The 20067-nt window shown below is 50.4% G+C and overlaps 8 protein-coding genes, besides 1 other annotated feature; 5 read left to right on the top strand and 3 right to left on the bottom strand.

The window, feature by feature from the left end:
• Positions 1 to 4: 4 nt before the first annotated feature.
• On the bottom strand, positions 5 to 540 carry FFUJ_03921 (uncharacterized protein; the record flags this gene model as incomplete). XM_023572853.1 has 2 exons in its annotated part: positions 5 to 154; positions 202 to 540. 2 exons carry the CDS (start codon positions 538 to 540, stop codon positions 5 to 7), a joined length of 489 nt encoding a protein of 162 aa, XP_023426904.1.
• Positions 541 to 2488: 1948 nt separating this feature from the next.
• On the top strand, positions 2489 to 4408 carry FFUJ_03922 (related to periplasmic beta-glucosidase/beta-xylosidase precursor; the record flags this gene model as incomplete). XM_023572852.1 has 2 exons in its annotated part: positions 2489 to 3292; positions 3344 to 4408. 2 exons carry the CDS (start codon positions 2489 to 2491, stop codon positions 4406 to 4408), a joined length of 1869 nt encoding a protein of 622 aa, XP_023426903.1.
• Positions 4409 to 5513: 1105 nt separating this feature from the next.
• On the top strand, positions 5514 to 7235 carry FFUJ_03923 (probable suppressor of mrs2-1 mutation; the record flags this gene model as incomplete). XM_023572850.1 has 2 exons in its annotated part: positions 5514 to 5574; positions 5638 to 7235. 2 exons carry the CDS (start codon positions 5514 to 5516, stop codon positions 7233 to 7235), a joined length of 1659 nt encoding a protein of 552 aa, XP_023426902.1.
• Positions 7236 to 8034: 799 nt separating this feature from the next.
• Positions 8035 to 9466, top strand: FFUJ_03924 (related to sorting nexin 4; the record flags this gene model as incomplete). XM_023572849.1 has 2 exons in its annotated part: positions 8035 to 8283; positions 8333 to 9466. 2 exons carry the CDS (start codon positions 8035 to 8037, stop codon positions 9464 to 9466), a joined length of 1383 nt encoding a protein of 460 aa, XP_023426901.1.
• A 361-nt stretch (positions 9467 to 9827) lies between these two features.
• On the bottom strand, positions 9828 to 12463 carry FFUJ_03925 (probable Kex protein; the record flags this gene model as incomplete). XM_023572848.1 has 3 exons in its annotated part: positions 9828 to 10638; positions 10684 to 11258; positions 11306 to 12463. The coding sequence occupies 3 exons, from the start codon at positions 12461 to 12463 to the stop codon at positions 9828 to 9830; spliced, it is 2544 nt and encodes an 847-aa protein (XP_023427128.1).
• A 1103-nt stretch (positions 12464 to 13566) lies between these two features.
• FFUJ_03926 (probable phosphate transport protein MIR1) lies at positions 13567 to 14563 on the bottom strand (the record flags this gene model as incomplete). XM_023572847.1 has 2 exons in its annotated part: positions 13567 to 14418; positions 14468 to 14563. The coding sequence occupies 2 exons, from the start codon at positions 14561 to 14563 to the stop codon at positions 13567 to 13569; spliced, it is 948 nt and encodes a 315-aa protein (XP_023426900.1).
• Positions 14564 to 15716: 1153 nt separating this feature from the next.
• Positions 15717 to 15820, top strand: a tRNA (tRNA-Leu).
• A 1695-nt stretch (positions 15821 to 17515) lies between these two features.
• On the top strand, positions 17516 to 17770 carry FFUJ_03927 (uncharacterized protein; the record flags this gene model as incomplete). XM_023572846.1 has 2 exons in its annotated part: positions 17516 to 17553; positions 17608 to 17770. The coding sequence occupies 2 exons, from the start codon at positions 17516 to 17518 to the stop codon at positions 17768 to 17770; spliced, it is 201 nt and encodes a 66-aa protein (XP_023426899.1).
• A 583-nt stretch (positions 17771 to 18353) lies between these two features.
• FFUJ_03928 (uncharacterized protein) lies at positions 18354 to 19895 on the top strand (the record flags this gene model as incomplete). Its single annotated transcript, XM_023572845.1, has 1 exon — positions 18354 to 19895. The coding sequence occupies one exon, from the start codon at positions 18354 to 18356 to the stop codon at positions 19893 to 19895; it is 1542 nt and encodes a 513-aa protein (XP_023426898.1).
• Between the last annotated feature and the right edge of the window lie 172 nt (positions 19896 to 20067).

Below are 20067 nucleotides of genomic sequence, written 5' to 3'. Positions count from 1 at the left end.
ACGATTACCTGATTCCAGCTGAACTCGTCGTAGGTGAAGTCAATTTTGATGCTTCGGAGTCCTCGTGGCTCTGTGACCCCTTTGAGGTAACGGAAGTTTCTCCATGGTTGGCAAATATGAATCTTGGCATGAGGGCAGTCGACAGAGACACAATCTGGGTTACCTAAGCCCTGCCATGCGAATAAGCCCCTTCCCACTCACCATGAGCGATCTGGGCCATTTGTGTCGGGGGAGACTGAATACTTGAGGGAATGAGTTGGTGTGAAAAATGTTGGCCTGGGCGCGGAGATAGGGTACTTGTGCTGGGTTCAGGTTGAACTGAGCACGGACGAACTGCGAGAATAGCTTTATACTCTGGCTTGAGGTAAAGATGAACATGACTCTCTTGAAGACTTCTACCAGATATTCCTGGCGCAGGCCGGAAACCCTGGTCATTGAGTGGGAAAGGTAGAGTGGCAGTCCTGTCGCGTCGACAGGACATAAGAAAAGGCCATGGTGATCCTGTTTGAAGCCGCGGGTTGTTGGCTCTATTTCCACCATCTTGCCGCATACGTTCAGTCAAAGTTCGGGAATTAAAAGGGCGCCTTTCACACCCAGCAGGGACTCGCGCTGAGGGGCGGCTGGTGTGATGCCGTGTGAGCTTGGGCCTTTTTCAAGGCGGCTGGAGAGAGCTATCAGCTTCCGAGGCATGAGATTAACGTGGAGTGGGAAAAGTTACGCTTCATCTTGGCGGCATGATGGTAGGTGGGCTTCAAGTTGTAGTTGTCGCGTTTGGTCTATACACAGGTCAGAGGAACTGATCGGTCAACCATCCCAAGCGCCAGAGGCTCGCGAGCTTCAAAAATTATGTTCACATGAAGCGCATGAATTGATTGATCAACCTGCCAGCTCTTTTCTGGTGATGTGACTGCAGTGGTCTCGCCGAGAGGGGTACGGCGAGGGGGATTGTGTGTTAACGGAGAGGGAAGGAGAAATTTGAGATGGAAGAAGGAAGAAGACTTCTGTAGGTACCGAGAAGAATTCTAGTGCCTGGTACTTAATAAGCATGTCACTGATAACAACGGTGAATCACAGTCATCGTGAAGAACTATCGGAGACACTGTCACCAAGTGCCCCAGACTTCTTTAATCCTAAATGCCAAAAGAGACTTAGGCAAGTTTATGATAAGTTTAGAGCAATTTAGGGTACTTTAAGATAAATTTAGGAGACTCTTAGAGTCTGCTTTCGTCTCTAAGGCCAAGCAAACAAGCATGCCGCCATGAACAGGTAGTCATCGAGACGGACAGCGGACAGAGTCAAGGGAGTGTACCAACGACAAGAAGTTTCGTGCATCTCAAACCTCGATAATGACAACGAAACCAGAGTTAAATATAAGGTTGCGGGAGAATAATGCGGAGCGGCGCGGCAGCGGTAAGTTGCGGAGCGGGTGCGGCCAAAGCTCTCTTGTCGTCAAGTGAAGGACTGGACAACGAGCCAAATTAAGCTTAATTTTGAGCTTCTTCCTTAGCAGATTTACAGCCACCTCGTTGAACTTCGCCCATTTGTACGCCCTAACATTCCGTCATTGGTGATGGCATTGCTTAACAGTCAACGGGGGCTTTGATGCTCAGAATTATAGAGAAATGACATGTTAAAAACAACATCACTTTTCACAATTGCCGTGCATGTTTCCCGAGCATTCAATCGTGGGGTGTTGCATCCATACGATCAGCGGAATTATATCCCCATTGACTAACAAACCATCGGGATGTGGACCACCAACCTCACGGCTAATATCCTCTATTCCTCCGCAATGGAAGTCTTAGGCCTTGAAAGCTGCCGGATGTTATCCGACAACTCAGTCTTGGCAGACGAGTACACCCACTACCGGTGACACCTCCATCGTACAAGCAACCAGACATTCGGTACAAGAAGCATGGTTCTTAACCGTCATGGGATTTGCAGTCGTTAAAAGGGCCGAAAACTTATATGGGCTCCCCGCATGTTTAAACGGTTTAGAGCCTGCGCCGTCCCCAGATTATCCCCACGTTGGACCTCTGCATCATGAGAATCACGGCGTTTTTAGTCATGGACCACCAGGTTTTTCATCGGGCTATATTCTTGGCATCACGGGGACCGGTCTTCTCATTCGGCCAGCTCTGTCGGGATGAGCTGCGATTGGGTCGGGCCAGTGCCGATACCTGGGTTTGTAAGTTCCGGACTTGACTTATAGCTCCCGGATGCTCGATTCTTCGCGCTGTGAGGTTAGACTGAGAGAAGCAAGGATCTAAAAGGTCGGTCCGAATCAAGTTGATGATGATGGAGTTTGCGATGGCCAAGATGGTGAGAGTGTAAGTGAATGACCTCGGGCCTGCTAAAACTTCGGGATATGGAGAGATGTTGGCAAAGATTGAGTGTATATAAGATGAAGTGATCGACCGAATATTTGTATAGGACCAGTTGAATCACAGGCTCGAACTTCTATCTATCTCTCTTCTACACCTTCATCATGTGGTCCAGTCTTCTCCTCTTGGGAGGCGTGTCTTTGAGCATAGCCAACCCAATTGTTCGGCAAGATGCCAATCCTCCCTACCGAAACAAGACTCTATGTCTTGACAAGCGTGTTGATGACCTCATGTCCCGCATGTCCCTCGAGGACAAGGCAGGCCAGATGTTCCACGGCCGTACCGTGGTGGTCAACAACACCTTTGACGAGACCATTGAGGAGTTCGTCACCGGCAAGCGTATCACTCACTATGTTCTGAGTGGTGGTGTCAATGATGTCCGAGGTGTTGCGAATTGGTACAATAAGCTACAGAGGCTGGCGATGAGCACACCCCTTGGTATCCCCAGTGAGTACTACTGCTTTGATGATATTGTAACTCCTTCAACTTCTAAGCATACTGATGATTTGTTAGTCACAATAAGCAGTGACCCGCAGCACGGGTGGACAGACGAGAATGCTGTCTCCGTTGTAGCACAGGGCTTCTCTCGATGGACTGAACCTCTTGGTCTCGCTGCACTGCGATCGCCAGAGCTGGTCCGCCAGTTCGCTGAGATCGCACGTGAGGAGTACGTCGCGGTTGGTATTCGACAGGCACTGCACCCCCAAGTCGATCTAGCTACCGAGCCACGTTGGGGACGTATCACTGGCACCATGGGAGAAGATGCCAACCTCACCAGTGCTTTGATGGTTGAGTACATCAAGGGTCTTCAGGGTGACAAGATCGGTCCCAACTCGGTTATCGCAACCACCAAGCATTTCCCCGGCGGTGGTCCAATGGAGGATGGAGAGGACTCTCACTTTCCTTGGGTAAGTAATACTCCTTCTGAGGGTAGAACAATTGCTGACGTTGAGGTGTAGGGCAAGAACCAGACTTACCCTGGTAACAACAGAGACTACCATTTGATCCCCTTCAAGGCCGCCATCGCAGCTGGCACTCGTCAAATGATGCCCTACTATTCTCGTCCCATCAACACCTCATGGGAAGAAGTCGCCTTTGGCTTCAACAAGGGCGTCGTCAACGATCTACTCAAGAAAGAGCTCGGCTTCGACGGAATTGTTGTTACTGACTGGGGTATCGTCACCACCCGATTCTGGGGTCTTGAGGACCAGACCGAGCTTGAGCGCGCCCGTCGTGTTCTCGAAGCTGGATGCGATATCTTTGGTGGCGAGACCAAGCCCGAGCTTATCATTGAGCTCGTCAACAAGGGTCTCATCTCAGAAGCCCGCATTGATGAGTCTGTTCGCAAGCTTATGAAGGAGAAGTTTGAGCTGGGTCTTTTCGATAACCCCTTCGTTGATGTTGACAAGGCTGAGCGCATTGCTGGAAACGACTACTTCAGCCGCCTTGGAAACGAGACACAGCGCCGTGCATTCACTCTTCTCACTAACAAGGACGATGTCCTGCCTCTTCCTCTGTCCGCCCTCAATGCCAAGTTCTACGTCGAGGGAATTGAGCCCGAGGTCATGGAATCCCGCAATCTCAGCGTCGTCGAGAACCCGGAGGACGCAGACTACGCGTTTCCGCGCTTGGCCTCACCCTTCAAGCCCACCACAGCGCCCGGTCTTCCCGCCATGATCAACAACGGCAGTCTCGAGTTCAACACGACAGAAAAGGCTCGTCAAGCCAAGATCTACGCGACGCTGCCAACTGTCGTGGACATCAGACTCAACCGACCCGCTGCGGTACCTGAAGTCGCTGAGCAGGCTGTTGCGCTGTTTGGTAGCTACGGTAGCAGCCATGATGCATTCCTTGATGTTGTCTTTGGAACAGATGGTTGGGGTCCTGAGGGAAGGCTGCCTTTTGATCTGCCTGTGTCTCAGGAGGCTGCTGATGCGCAAAAGGAAGATGTGCCATTTGACGTGGAGGCGTTGTTTAAGTTTGGCCATGGATTGAGGTATAAGGACACATGCGACAGTTCATAGTGGTCATGAGATGAGATGAGATGAAAATGATGGTGAGATGATATGTAATGACATCGCTTTACCCTGATAAAGGGGCTGTAATTAAAATGAACTGTCTGCGTATACATGATTTTTTGATGCTGCATTGACGTCTGAGTAGTGACAGTCATAACGACAAACAATTTCTTATTGATTGATAAATATCACACTTACCGTCAATTAATTGACATTCTGTTTGTCAAGAACATGTCAACGACGCATCAGACGCAAGCCGTGTTTGGCTGTAAACACGGAGTGAGACCTGTCTTGACTGATGAATGCAGGTTAAATGGCCCGGAAATACTGAAACCAATCAAACGTAAATGGAGACAGTTCAAAGCGTCTGAGCCTATGTTTCATAATCTCCCAAGTGACTGGCCAATGCTGACCTGCCAACTCAGGCTGCAACTCAAGCAAATGAGGCCCTTTCTACTGCCAATATCTACAGACCACATCACATCACATATACTCGGCTAAACAATTGCGGCAAATTCGAGCATCTTCAGCGGAGATAAGAGCGGGCTTTATCCATTGTTGAGGCCTGTCACATGCAGGGGAGGGGGAATTGAAAGGACTTCTCCCTCTCTCCCAACAAAAGGATACACTCGGCACTACCGGCCATCACGTGATACGCTGTTTCTTCTAGATTCTGTTGACGCAAGCCCCCTGTAAATCGCAAGCAGAGCGCAGGGATTGGATGCATTCGCTGTAAGCCCTGCCGGAAGAATAGTGAACCCGGTTCCCGATTGCGGCGAACCCCGGTCGGCGGGAAGACGGAGCTAGCCTGCTCTGCGCTCATCCATTGATCCAATCCCATCACCACGAGCACTGCTATTCCATTATTGTACGGCCTGTCTGTACATCACCACACCCTTTCGCAATTAGCGGCCTCTTGGAGAATCTCGACTTTGCATCCACTCCGTCCCTATTCTTCATTATCTCCGACTTCAACTTATCTCGCTCTCTTCTGTTCTGCTGTACCATTTTGGACCCTTGATATCGATACGTTGCGCCGAGATTACGAAATTATACTCTACACCCTATCTGCCACATCTGATCCTCCCTCTACTCCCAACTCCTGCTCGCAATGAGCGCTTCCTCCAGTGTTGCTCGCCGGGCGGTTGCCCGGAACCCTTTGATGGGTAATGGTGAGCTCACATCGCCTTTTTGATGAGGTGTCGTTTACGTCCCCTGCTAACCTCTCACTAAAGCCCGAGCTCTCTCACGGGGTGTTACTCCTGCTCTTCTCGGTCGCCACGTCAGCCGTAACGTCAAAGTCCCGGCCATTGCTTTGTTGATCCCTCGATCGATGAGTACCGATCATCACCGACACGACCCCAGTTCTTCTGGCCCGCCCCCGGGATTCAATGCCGAGCAGGCTAAGAAGCCGCTTCCCAAGGATTCCGCAGGCTCTGTTGTTGCAAAGAAGGAGGATAAGAAGCTTGACCCGAACACCAAGGATGCTGCTGTTCTGAAGCCCGCCGATGCCTCCGCCGCAGCCAAGGCTGATACAGAAGTTGTTGCCACCAAGGAGGGTGTGATGGAGAAGGGCGATGCTGCTCAAAAAGCAAAGGAGGAGAAGAAACTTACTCTCTGGGAGAAGGTCAAGAAGGAGGCTCACCACTATTGGGATGGATCTAAGCTGCTCGCCGCTGAGGTCAAGATCAGCTGGCGATTGGCCCTCAAGATGGCTGCCGGATACGAGCTCACCCGACGTGAGAACAAGCAACTTCAGCGAACAGTCCAGGATCTGGGTCGTTTAGTGCCCTTCTCCGTCTTCATCATCGTTCCTCTGGGTGAGGCACTTCTGCCTCTTGCCCTCAAGCTCTTCCCCAACATGCTCCCCAGCACATTCGAGGGACAAAAGTCAAAGGAGGCCAAGGCCACACTTCTCCGATCCACACGCAAGGAAGTCAGCCAATTCTTAAGACAAACACTGGGCGAGTCTGGTCTGCCAGTGAGTCAAGCAACAACACAAAAGGAGGAGTTCTCCAACTTCTTCCGCAAAGTTCGCGCCACTGGCGAGACACCCACAGCCGAGGATGTTATCAAGGTCTGCAAGGTCTTCCGAGATGATTTGACCCTCGACAACTTGTCACGACCTCAGCTCGTTTCCATGTGCAAGTACATGAACCTCAACACATTCGGTACCGACATGATGCTCCGATATCAGATCCGCCACCGCATGCGACAGATCAAGCGCGATGACAAGGCCATCAGCTACGAGGGTGTTGACAGTCTGACTGTTGCTGAACTCCAGGCTGCTTGTGCTGCTCGTGGTATCCGAACACACAGTGTCTCCCCCGCTCGCATGCGTGCAGATCTTCAGACTTGGCTCGATCTCCGACTCAAGGAGGGTGTTCCCTCAACACTTCTCGTTCTGAGCAACGCCTATATGTACGGCCAAGGCTCAGGTGAGGGTTACAACCAGGTCGAGGCTCTCATCGGTGTCATGTCCGCCATCCCCGAGGAGTTGTACCACGAGATCGAGCTTGAGGTGCACAGCGCCGAGGGCGCTGCCACTAACAAGCAGCGACTCGAGGTCATCAAGGAGCAACAGGATCTCATCGAGGACGAGGCGGAGCAGGACCAGGCTAGCCAAAGCTCCGGTTTCGCCACTCCCCGAGACACAGACGATATCGATGAGAAGGAGGAGAGACTGGCCCAGGCTCAAGCTGAGGGTCTTGGCAAGAAGCAAGTTAGCGAGATGGTCGAGGCCGAGATGGAGTTGGCCAAGGCCGCTGAGTCTGCTGCATCACTAGAGCGGGAGATCAACGCCAGCTCTGGATCGTCCAAGGAGCAGAAGTAGACGAGAGGAAGTGAGCTAGAGGCTCAATGTACCATGACTTGGTGTGTGTTTTCATATGTATGACTGTATGGATTGGTATGGCATCAAGGCGGGATGGGAATTAAGGCGCTGTGCTGCTGTATCAAAAACTGGCCCCCGATATTTGAGAGGACCGACGATTAAGTATTACTTGTTTGGGATAGACCACTCTCGACGGGAAGCAATAGATTCCACTGAATGATTTTATTTGTACATATAATTGATTTGCCAGAAACACTTGCACTTGTGAGTTGACTTATTTCCGAGTGATGCTCTATTGATGCCTACCTATGGTGAGAGAGACCCTTGGGCTTGGCCTGGCTGCGTCATCGTATCTGCTAATGTAGATCCTGATAGAGGGGTACTTGTAAAGGTGATGACGAGGTATCACTACGACCGCCAGAAATGAGCTCAAGTATGCCAGAGTAGTTTAATAAACTATTGAGCGGATATAGAAGAGCCTTGGAGAATCTCTATAATTCTAGGCGCCGTAATGAGGTGATATTCTGGAATCGCAGCATCCTCAGAAAGCCCCTCTCTATCCTACAGTGGTCCCTGCGCCACCCCAGCTCCCCACGTCCTAACCTCTACCACATAACTCAGCACCACCAAGCTTCAAGTCAAGCCAACCCAATCCAACTCCCGCCAACTCCGCCCACTTTCAATCAACGTCACCTCTACTATCCTTCCTCCCCAACCGCCTCGCATCGCTACAACATTCAATCCTCCACCTCGCCCTGATCGAAAGGCCCGCACTCCCATCTTACGCATTGGCCCCGCAATGACGGCCATGGAACAGCAACAAGACGACTTCTCCAACGTCTCGTGGAGCGAACACGTCCACGACCAGACATCCCGCACTGTTCCTCCCGCTGAAGAACCAGGCCATGATATGAATGCGCCCGGGACCGGTCTGGAGATAGATGCTCCGTCGCTGGGGAACGAGGTCCTGGAGTGCACTGTTGGGACGCCCATCAAGGAAAATGACGGTACCAAGGATGCTTTTGTTTCGTATCTCATCACCACACATGTACGTATCCTTCAACCACTCTATCATGCGCTGAATCTAACCATTGCAGTCGACATTCTCTGCCTTCCAGCGCTCGACTACAACCGTCCGCCGCCGCTTCACAGACTTCGTATTCCTCTACAAACAGCTCACCCGCGACTATCCCGCTGCTGCCGTGCCCCCTCTGCCCGACAAGCAGCGCATGGAATATGTCCGCGGCGACCGCTTCGGCTCTGACTTTACCATCCGCCGCGCTCACTCCCTCCAGCGCTTCCTGAACCGACTGTCTCTCCATCCTACACTGCGCCGGGCCCCGATCCTGCATACGTTCCTCGAGAGCCCTGACTGGAATGCTACCATGCGCAGTCGTGGTGCGCGAGCGAGCTCTGCGAGTGATCCTGGATCTACGGGGGTGTTTGATAACTTTGCTGATACCTTTATCAATGCTTTTACAAAGCTGCATCGCCCGGACCGTCGGTTCCTTGAGGTCAAGGAGAAGAGCGATAAGCTTGATGATGACCTTGGACATATCGAGAAGGTTATTGCCAGGGTTGCTAGGCGAGAGACGGATTTGGAGGTGGACTTGCGAGATCTCGCAGAGCAGTTCCAAAAGCTCATCCCGCTTGAACCCCATGTCGAGCCCGCAGTTCATGGCTTCTCCGCTTCCATCGAAGACACAGCGACTCACCTACGGAAACTCAAAGACGTCACTGATCAAGATTACCTGGGCTCCCTGCGAGACATGCAAGCTTACTCCATTGCCCTCAAGAACCTCCTCAAAGCCCGTGAGCAGAAACAGCTTGACTACGAACAACTCACCGAATATCTCAACAAATCCACCACTGAGCGCGACACACTCCAGTCCGGACATCACGGCGGTTCCGGTGCCGGGAGTTTTCTGCGCGCCAAGATCGAAGACGTGCGCGGCGTAGACCATGAACAAGCACGTCGCGAGCGCACACGCAAGTTAGAACTCCGCGTTGAAGAGCTAACCCACGAGGTTGAGAGCGCTCGCAAGACAAGCGACATGTTTGACGATGAGGTTGTCAAGGAGGTTGCTGACTTTGAGCGCATCAAGAGGATCGAGATGAAGAGTCAGCTGGGAGGTCTTGCGGATGCGCATATTGAGTTCTATGGCGAGGTTGCTAGTATTTGGGAAAAGTACGTCCAGGAGATGGAGAAGGAGGGTATTGTGAGTGCGTAGAGGGAAGCGTGGATTCAAGCTTTATTCGGCGTTTATTAGGATATGGCGTTTAGGTTGTTTAGACGATGACGAGGACTCGATGAAGTAGCTCGTCTAGAAGAAAGACATTCATGGTAATAGCACAGTCGGTACTCGTAAACGAAGGGCATTGAATACCCTCGAGAGGGAGTATGACTTTGAAAAATTGGTGTTTGATTCAAGAATCACCTCATGTTTCAGTCTTGACATTTTGTACCAAACGCCATCCAAGGTCTATTGACAAAGGCACAGTATAACCAACATAGACAAGGCAAATAACACAAACTCCGCTAATCCATGCAAAAAAGCACCCAATAGCTTGCTACGATGCCCAAGTCATGCATCAACGTCCGCCCAATGGTCTTGTCTCACCCTTCTCATCATCACTGCTTTCCTCCTCACTCTCCTCATCGCTCTCACTGTCTTCTCCCACGGCGTAATGCTGCGTATCATCACCAGCCAATCTATCACGAGATTGCTCGCGGTCATCTCTGTAGTCTTCAAACTGTTCATCATCGCTGCCCTCGGCAAAAGCATCGTACAGTTCTCCACCACGAGTCCTGCGGGCCTTGCCGCCAGCGGCCTTTTCGCCGGCTCGAAGACCCTCAGCCTCTTCTTCGTCGATGAGCTCGAATTCGTAGTTGTTGTGGGACGTGTTACGGAGACGGCGGCGGCGAGCGATCCAGAAGTAGATGCCTAGACCGATGCAGAAGGCTGCAATGAGACCGACTGCGCCGTAGATCCAGATCTGTGCTTTCTTGGAGGCGCCGAAGGTGGGGAGCCAAGAGACCCAGGATGATGAAGCTGTAGTCGTTTCCTCAGCAGACTCTTGGGTGCTTGAGGGCTCTTCCTCATCGGTGCTTGTAGGTCGAGCGGGCTTGTTGGGTCGTTCAGGGTGGCCGGTAGGGTGTTCGATGAGAGTAGGCTTGGTAGCAGGAGGTGCTGAGGTTGTAGAAGCAGCAATTGTCGTGGTAGACACGATCTTGTCGTGGTCCTTGTCATCGTCTGCGTTTGGCATGGGTAACAGAGTTGCCTTGTCTGCTTCAATAGCTTCACCCCAGAGCTTCAGGCGCCAGTCGGTAAAGCTGCCCTTGAATGAGTTCTTCTCAGTGTCGCGGACAATGATAGTCCACTTGCCGACACCACTTTCACCCCTATATAAAGTTAGAATGGGCAGACCAAGTGCAAGGAATACGTACCAGTGAGCAACACTCATGAAGGTCCAGTCAATATACCCCTCCTCCTTGGCATCGCCTCGTCGAGCAACTGCAAGATGGCTGACCACATTGTCAGGGCTGATCAAGTCAACGCTCAGGTCACCACGTCGAGTGTGCTCAACGTTCATAGTGACAGTGATGTGTTCAACACGAGCAAGGTTGGAGCCCTTAAGCATGTCCTCAGTAACTTCAAGCGTCACACTCAACCCATCTCGGCCTTCGGGGATCGACTTCTTGACATGAACCCAGGGAGAGAAATACCATGACTGTGGCTTGACCAAGGGCCAAGCCTTGGCTCTCTCGACCAAAGCCCACGAGTCAATCTTTCCATAACCGAAAACGTGACTGAACTTCTTGCCAATCGTGGTATTCTGCTGGTTGGACTCGTCACCTTCAATCGGGATGGCAGTGTCCATGGCAATGTATTGCAAGTCTCTCCAAGTGAGCTCAGGACGAACCTGAAGCGCCAGCGCAAAGATACCAGCGGCAAGAGGCGCGGCAGCAGATGTACCACCGTGAGCCTTGTAGCAGCTGTTCTTTCCAACATCGGTTGTGTGCTGAATGGGTTAGTCAACATTCTTGACGAAGGCAATATTGAACTTACAATGGCGTCTCCGCTTCCACTACTGTATGTAACAACCAATTGAGCAGAGCATTCTTCGGCGTAGTAGGGATGAAGTCCAGTTCGGTCAACAGCTCCAATGGTAATACTGTAGATCGAGTTGGTGTACCCATCAAAGTTGCAGTTGTCACCTTGACCGGCGCCATTACCACTGGCAAAAACGTAGATGGAACCAAGACCACGACGTCCCTTTTGAATCGCCTTGAGCATAGCTCTCCGAATCACCACATCAGGTGCCTCCATAGTTTGACCATCATCAGACGGACCCCATGAGCAAGAGTAGATATGGTTGTCGTCGTATTTGTACATCATAGCTTCCGCTTCGTCGGCGTCACTAATGAGCTTGCTAAGAATTCGGAGACCGGCGACCTTGGAGTCATACGCAACACCAATACCGCAGACATCGTTGCGAGCAGCTGCCACTTCACCAGCGCAGCGGGTACCGTGTCGATCCTCGTCCAAAACGGGGGCAGGTTCGGGATCGTTGTCGTTGAAGTCCCAAGAGCCAGCGGCGAAGTAGTTGGGCTTGAGATCGTCGCTATGCATATCAAGACCGTCATCAATCACGGCCACGGTAACGTTCTTTCCGGTAATACCATCCAGCCAAAGGCCAGTGACATTGACATCGTGGCCGACTTGGGTGGGGTTCAATAGATGCCACTGCTCCTTGAAGATGGGGTCCTGAATGTCCAGTTCCTTCATGATCGACGCCTGGTATTTGCTCATCAGGTCTCGAGCTTCGACAGGTGATTCGCGGCGTGCGAGCTGGGGGACATAGCCTTTTGGCGGTGGAGGGATCTCTCGCTTAAACAGATGTTGTCGTGCTTGTTGCTTCTTGGACAAAAGAATACCATCAACTGGATCAGAGCCTCCAAGATCTCGCTTCCTTCTCTTTCGCTCTGTAATTTCTCTCTTTACAATATCGTGTTCGGCCTTGCGGGCGCGGAAAACATGGTGGTCGTCGAGCGCTCCGAGCTGGCCCTCGTGGGTAAATCCGAGTCGACTGGCGACTTGATCGGGCGTCGTTGTCGTATCGAGATGGAGGACATAATAATCGTTTAATGCGTAATCTCGTGCCGGTCTGGATCCATGAGCCAGAGCCGTCAAGCCGGCGAGGCTCAACAGCGAAGCAATCTTCATGATGCGAAAGGAAAAAGAAACCTTGCAGCGCAAGGGGAGGTGCCAGAGGTCGAGAAGCTGTTTAACACATCCAGAGAAGCGCTATCGAACGGAACGAGAACTGGAGCGAACGGAGATGTTAGCTTCGATGTTGAGAGAGCGAAGACTGAATGGCGGCGACAGCGACGGGAGTTGCCACGCGGAAGTCTATATTCGTGGTGGCTAAGGGGATCAAGAATGCAAAGCAATGCTGCTACGTTTTCGTACCACCAGCGTGAGATTGTCGGCGCAGGTCGCACAACTTATGCTGATCGGGAAGAACGGGTTCTTATTATCGTACCTCGAAAATGCAACACAGTCGATCAAAGTTTTCGGAGAAGCTGGGCTGTTTGGAAAAGGGTTTAAGGAGGGAACAGAGAGATGGGGTTGGGATGCTCTCGTGGTGATGCGTGGCCTCGAACGCTACTGGGGAGATACAACCCAAAGTTCCTGACAAAAATAGGGGACCTGCACTGGAGCCGCTGGTGGTGCGTGGCCTAGAAGGGGGCCCGGGGGGGATCAGTCCGCTAAGGACACACGGCCACCTACCGGATATGCTACTAGCTGCGCCACAGTGGACATGGACCAGTGCAACATAAAGTATCACGTTTTTAGTTTTCGCATATGGTTTGAGACGAGATCTACAGGTCTTGGGATCTAGACAAATGCTAAAGAGATTGAATTTTCTGAAAATGCCAGTGTCTCTTCTGTTTTGTGATCACAGCATGCACTTATTCTTCTGCCTATTCGCACTGCCCAGGCATCATCATCATCTCGTCCTAAACGCCACAGCTCCGCCACTCTTGACAGATCTCAAACACTCAGACCCAAGATTAGACCAGATCTGGACCAGTGCGTAGCACCCTCCCACCAAAACCGCACCTCAATAAGCGACTTAATAGAGGCACGGTCCCTGAAACAGGAGGATTTCACCTCAAGAATGTGGCTGCCAAGCAATGAAATAAACATTTCTTAAAACTAAGTCTAACACAGGAACTCGCTCTAAAAGATCTCATTCCATAGTCTATCGCCCCAACGCCGTTTCTAAACCAAGCCTATCCGTTTTTAAATCGCTACATGAGCACTCATAGAGACTCTTCTTTGTGAATCTCAATGCTTGGTGGTGCTCCTGTGAGAGCCTTGCATTGAGCGTACACCACGAATTGAGCGCCGACGAGACCGCATGTCATGACGATACGAGGTCCCAGTCCAGTGAGAAGTAATCGCTTGGGTCCGAATTCTTTGGCAAGCTGGAACATGCGACTTGTCGCGCCCTGGCTCTTATCACCAGCGCCCTTGTTAATCGCTGATAACAGGGTATCGGCAGGGTGAGAGAGAATGGCGGCAGCAGCACCGGCGGTGATACCAGATGTAAGCTCTACTCCAGTTGACTCAAGCTGTGTGAGCTTCTCCTTTCGCTCGGGGCCCATTGCACGGAAGATGACCTCGTTGACAGCCTCATGAACGGAGAATTGACCAACAGCAAAAGGAATCTGTTTGAATAGCAGAGGAACAAAGCCAGAGTAGAAACCCTTGAAGCCCTCCTCACGCGCCATTCTTGTGAAACCCGAAAGTAAACCATTGGCATATCCTCTCTGCGAAACGAGTCGAATTCGTGTAGCCTCGAGCGGGCACAGAAGAATATCAGCAAAGAACTCGGCCGACGCACTGGCAGTGAGATAAACGCCTGTTCGGTGGTCGACAGCCTTCTCAGGACCTCCAAGCATAGTGATATACTTCTTCTTGAAGAACTCGTAACCAGCGAACTTGGCACCGCCTTGTACGAGGTAGCCTACTGCAGTTGGACCAAAGCCAGTCAGCAGCGCCGAAGCACCCTCCTTGGCGACGATGCTGCGACCGGCTGAGAGCATGTTATATCCCTTCAAGGCATCGTCGACCTGGATTCGTGTCTTTACGACATCAATTGGCGTGACGGCCTGTATCTTGTCAGCTTGCGACTGTGAGCATGTGAAGAACGCAACTTACACCATGAGTAGACGTCGCAGCGAGGGCGCCTGCGCCAAAGAACTTGACATAATCGCTGATGGTGAAGTTGGGCACTTCCGACTGTTTCGTAGCCATGATGAATGTCGCTCAATTGCTGAATCTGCTGCTCCAAAGCTGTGCTGCGTAGAATGCGCGTTGGATGTGTTTTATGTTTTTCGCTGGAATGATGACGTCGTTCCTCATGTTCCGTAGCTACCGAGCAGCCAAGCTTGATCTTGCAGCCGGTTTTGCCGTCATCGGTCCGCTTTGACGCTTTCGGGCGTTTCTAGCTTGCTTTACGAGAATTGCGTCGATAAGGGCAATCATGCAGCTGAGTTTTATTATCTATTCTTTAACAAGTAGGATTTTCTTATTTGCAGTCGGTCATCCCGGGCTTTTACAGCTGATGTCTCTTAGCCTGCATCTTTGCTTGGCTCCCGTGAGACCCTCCATCGGCGGCCCGGATTTGAGGTGGGGCCATCGGCACCGACATGGCATCGGCTTCAGGAGATAAACGCGACGGCGAGTGACATCACATCAGAATCCCGCGGGGTTACCATGGAAGTGCGATGTCGCTCTTCAGCTGAATTTTGCTGACATTTGTTGATTGGCCATCTTTCTCTGTGTGCTATTCCCGACTGCTCCGGGCTGCCAATGGATCTGGTCATTGAAGAATGGCTGAAACCGGAGGAGATCGCGAACATATATTTATAGCTGATGCAGAGATAAAACACCACGGACCGCTCCCACTGGTTACAGATCACGGGAGCTAAGCCGAGAGATTTACTGCCATTCTGTCAACCAGCTGTAACCAAGACTGTAGGGTGTAGGGTACCTTTGTCGTGACTAAAGCCTTACGTTCTGTTAGATCGTATAGTCACGTTGAGAGGCAGCAAACAACTTGGGGATAGCGATCTCACTGCATTATTGTTGCATCTTTGATGAACTTCTGTACAGCGATTGCCTGAGTTGTGCTCCGGTTAGCCTACGAGGTCCTAGTGTTGCACAACCGTGACAAGAGGCGCTGGGTTGCGTGCTACCAGTCTGAACAGTGGATGCAACGGTGCACAAAAAAAGGATAACGTTAAAGAGAAGAGCCAGAGCCCCTTATCCCAATGCGAGGAATTGCGTGTGAGTATTCGAACTATTTGATACACCAGCCTATCTTGAGAGCATCGAGCAGTCTTCTCTGTGCTCTAGCTTCCGTGCGTGGCCTTCTTATACAATTTTGTCAACTTCCTTATCTTAAGGCAAGATGGCCGAGCGGTCTAAGGCGCTGTGTTCAGGTTCGATTCGAACTAGTAACGATTCGCAGTCTCGAAAGGGGCCTGGGTTCGAATCCCAGTCTTGTCATTTTTGCAACTCCTCATCACTCAATTATCCTTTTTACATGCGTAACAGATAGACAGAACTGCAAAACTGCATCTTATTGCTCCTTATCGTTTAGCTTTCGCTGTATATAATTATTAAGTTAAGCAGTACTTTAAAAGCGTTTTAATATAGGTAGTTATTATTCTTATACCTACCTGATTAATATAATACCTAACTAAGGTAAGAAACGCTTTTAACTTCAACACATCCCCTTGCTATGACCTTTTGTAGTCTTTTAACGTTAGAAGCTCTTTAGAGGCCAATATAGCTATATGTATATATTATCTTTAGATGCCAGGTTTCTGTAGCGTCGCTTCAGACAAGAGGAGAAATAATGCCGTCTTACAATCTAGTTCTTTCACTATTGACTCTGTGCTATTACAGTAAATATGTGCTGAAAATCTCCTCAATATTGAAAATTAAAGAGAACTTCTTTCTCACTCTTGGCAGACCGCTTCAGTCTTGTGTCTTCGAAGCAGGTTGCAGTGCATAAGAAGACGACTCTGTCCGGATTTCTCAACATCCGAAAGCATCCTCGGTTATCCACACAATGCCTTGCTATATATAATACGAAGTAGCATACAAAATACTTTAATGTCACCTATCCAGCTATTCAAAGACGGTTATGCTCGGGCCAAGGCTGTTCGTGAAATGTTGAAGGTAGTATCGAGATTGGTTGAGATGTTGAAAACATACGATGCTCAACCTTCGGAAAACAACTTCCACAGATCCAACTCAGTAAAACACGGAGATTAATATAACAACTGTTTCGTCATAGACATGTGAAGTCGTCAATGCATCTCAAAGCGGCATTCAGGACTTATGAAGAGCCAGACTGGCCAGATTCAGCAGGTCGGATAGTCCCACGGCAAGCAAATCGACCAATGATACAACACCTCCTCAAACAATGCAGCAAAAGTCATGCGATAATAGATGCTAGACGCGGGGAAGTTGTAAGATTTAGTGTAGCATCACATAGAGCCTCGTAAGTTTAGGGTACCGTTTGGAAATGCACCACCGGTCTGGGGAAACTCGAGGCGAGAATATCCCGGATCCCGGAGATGTAAAAGTGAACTCGTAGTATTGGGCTTCCATCAGCTGGTTCTAGAGTTTGGAGGTGAGGCAACTGACGTAAACAGGTGCTGTCACAAGACTGAGCCTATCGGTGGGCGCCGTGACTGGGAATCGCACGGTTTGTGAAGCCTTGGCAGTTTAGCTTTTGCACGACAAACTCTTCATATTTCAGCTATGAAACTTGGAAATGAGCCGATATAGTACTCTGGAAACAATTATGGTGTTTTCAAAATTGTATCACAACGGCATTGTAACTGCGCCGAAGCTACGGAGTATTTCTCCAGAGTTTCGAGTCTGGGGTCAAGGTACAAGGTCCCCGATAATGCCCGACATGGGTGGCCCGGCTCTTGTCACTGTCACGGCACACCAAATGGTGATCATCGAACCACCGGCAGTCATAACGTGTGATGCTGTAAAGCCAAGGACGGAAAGCCAGGAGAAATAGCATTTTGTCGATAATTATATAATGTTCATTCATTTCCAGTTCAGTATCTCATCATCAGCACTCACAATTGAGAACACGACCAGACAAGACACTTTACAATCAACGCTTTTATCGCTCCAACAAAAACCACTACACCCAAGCATACAACAACCATCAAAATGCTTCCCGCTGCCACTTCCGCTCACATCGCTCCCAAGTCAGTATATCCACCTCAACCAATCGCCTAATTATACTAACAAAAACATCAAAGGGTCCTCCCCATCTTCTTGACCGTCGGAGGCGCTACAGTTGCAGGCCGCTCGCTGAGCCGTCAATACAACAGGGAGACAATCCGGGCGCAACCTACACAACAAACTCAACCTCAACCTCAATCGAGATATTTCGAGCTGGTTCTTGAGTCTGTTTTCGCATAAATACTTTTACTTTGCTGGACAAAGGGAATGAATGATTCATGATGGGTGGCGCATTTAATTGAGGCATATTTATTATAGCCATTTGGAGTTTTTGCTTTACGAATAAATACTTATTCAATCATCTGTACCTTCTAACTAAGTGATCATTGCCTTATATCTTTATTAGACCCTTGGAGATCGCATTTTGATCTGTACGCCGAATGGTAATGCAGTCGTCGGCGAACACAAAACTCAGTAAAAGTTTGCCGATGTTAAGCTTATTCCTCCGGCAAATCTGCCCCAGACTATTCTCCGAGATAACAACGGCCGCCAACCTCTCCATTTCCACCATTTAGCTCGATCATACTCTACAACTCATCATTTAGCTCAATCCTACCATTCAATGTCCCAGCATGAACCCAGTCTTACTCCATCACGCCAAGCCGGTTTACGGAGAGCGTTCAAGCTAATGTCGGCTTCATGCTTCCCTACTGAGTAATTGAGCGACGATCACGTGAAGGCATGAAGCTATAGATACACTTGTAAACCACGATACTACTCATGCGCTCTTTTTCTCATCGTGCCTTTTCTCGCGGCAAGAATCATGCTCAACTACGCTACACTCGCGGCTACGCTTTGGCTGGCTTGTCCGGCCTCAGCGAGCTATGCCTTCTACGTTGGCAAGAACCTCACTCAAGATGGGAGTGTCATCGTCGGAGGCACTGGAGAAGAAGTTTCTAGCCATTGGCTTCAGCTCTTCCCAGCGCGTGACCATCCTCCCAATTCGACGATTACTGTTGGCGTTACCAAAGATGCCGTGTACCCGGGAGAGCTTATTCAGATTCCACAAGTGAATCATACGTTTCGATACATGAGTATGGAGTACTCTGACTTTGAGGGTTTTCCTGCGCCGTTGACGAATGGTGGCTTGAACGAGAAGGGTGTGACAGTTCGTGATGTATGGGCTGATAATCGGGATGAGCTCCTGGAGATGACGCCGAATCCTCAGCGTGGTGTGCAGTACAGCGATTTTGCTCGCATTGTCATGGAGAGAGCTAGCAGTGCCCGCGAGGGTGTTGAGATCATTGGAGACCTGATGGCGAAGTACGGCGAAGCAACGTACGGTGGAAACTCTCACCTCATTGCTGATAAGGATGAGGGCTGGGTTGTTTGGGAGATGGCGGGCGGTCAGAAGCTCTGGGCTGCTCAGCGTCTTGGTCCGAATGATGTCAAGGTCCTCTACCCTGGATACATCGAGGATTTCCCTACCGACTTCGAAAACGACCCTGACTATGCCGGGTCTGATAATATTGTGTCATTCGCTGTTGAGCAGGGTTGGTGGAATAAGACTTCCGGCAAACCCTTCAACATCTTCGACGTGTATGGTCCTCAAGATCCTCGATACAAGGCTCGTGACGGAGGTTACAAATTCATGTCGCAGGCAGCTCTGGAAAATGCTACTCTTGCGATGGTTCCTGTGACTGAAGCCAAGATGATGAAGAGAGTACGCGATCCTCGCATTGCGGATGATGAAGCTGGCTACGGACAAGTTGTCAGTCTCCATGATGGGATCGACCGGGACATGCTGCGAATTTGGAACGCTCCCGCCACTTCTGTTGCTGCACCTTTCGTCCCATGGTGGCTAGGCGTCCAGTCCGTTCCTCCAGAGTTCGGCGAGCATCGATATTTGACGACTGGCGCTTCAAGCAGCTTCCTCAACCCAGACTATCAACTACAAGAAGCTTCCGAGTTTGCTGGCCGCATCTTCAAGCGTGTCTTGTACTACATGTGCTCAGACCCCAACAAATACCATCCCATAGTGACGGAGATGTTTGAGAACTTCGAGAGCGCATCACGCGTCCAGGTTGAAGGTTGGGTGGAAAAGACAGCATTGACTATGATCAAGCAAGGAGAGCGAAAAGCGGCTCAGAGCCTGTTGACGTATTACTCTCATACTCGAGCAGCTGAGGCTCTTGAAGTTGGACATACTATGAACAATGCTTTGGATGGGTATATCAAGCTGACAGGAAAGTGGCGTGGACCCACGGGTGATCAGATCAATGATAGTGGTGAGGGCAACGAGACGGTCAATTGTCTCGTTGGATTTGACCCAGATAAGCCTAGATATCTCCAAGGCAACAACTAGATGCTCGGAAATAAGTAGTTAGGTGGAAATAAGTCTTCCGCCTGCAAATGCCTCAGCCCAACTATCCCGAGTGAAGCAAATCCATTGTAACCGGCAAAAGTGGATCAGTTCCGTCTGTACCACGCCGCATCGCCGACCTACTGACCCGCTCCGGATGCATAAAAACGGCGGG

The sequence above is a fragment of the Fusarium fujikuroi genome, chromosome FFUJ_chr02 (genome assembly GCF_900079805.1).
Source record: "Fusarium fujikuroi IMI 58289 draft genome, chromosome FFUJ_chr02".
NCBI classification, from domain to species: Eukaryota; Fungi; Ascomycota; class Sordariomycetes; order Hypocreales; family Nectriaceae; genus Fusarium; species Fusarium fujikuroi.
This window is presented reverse-complemented; position numbering and strand designations above follow the sequence as displayed.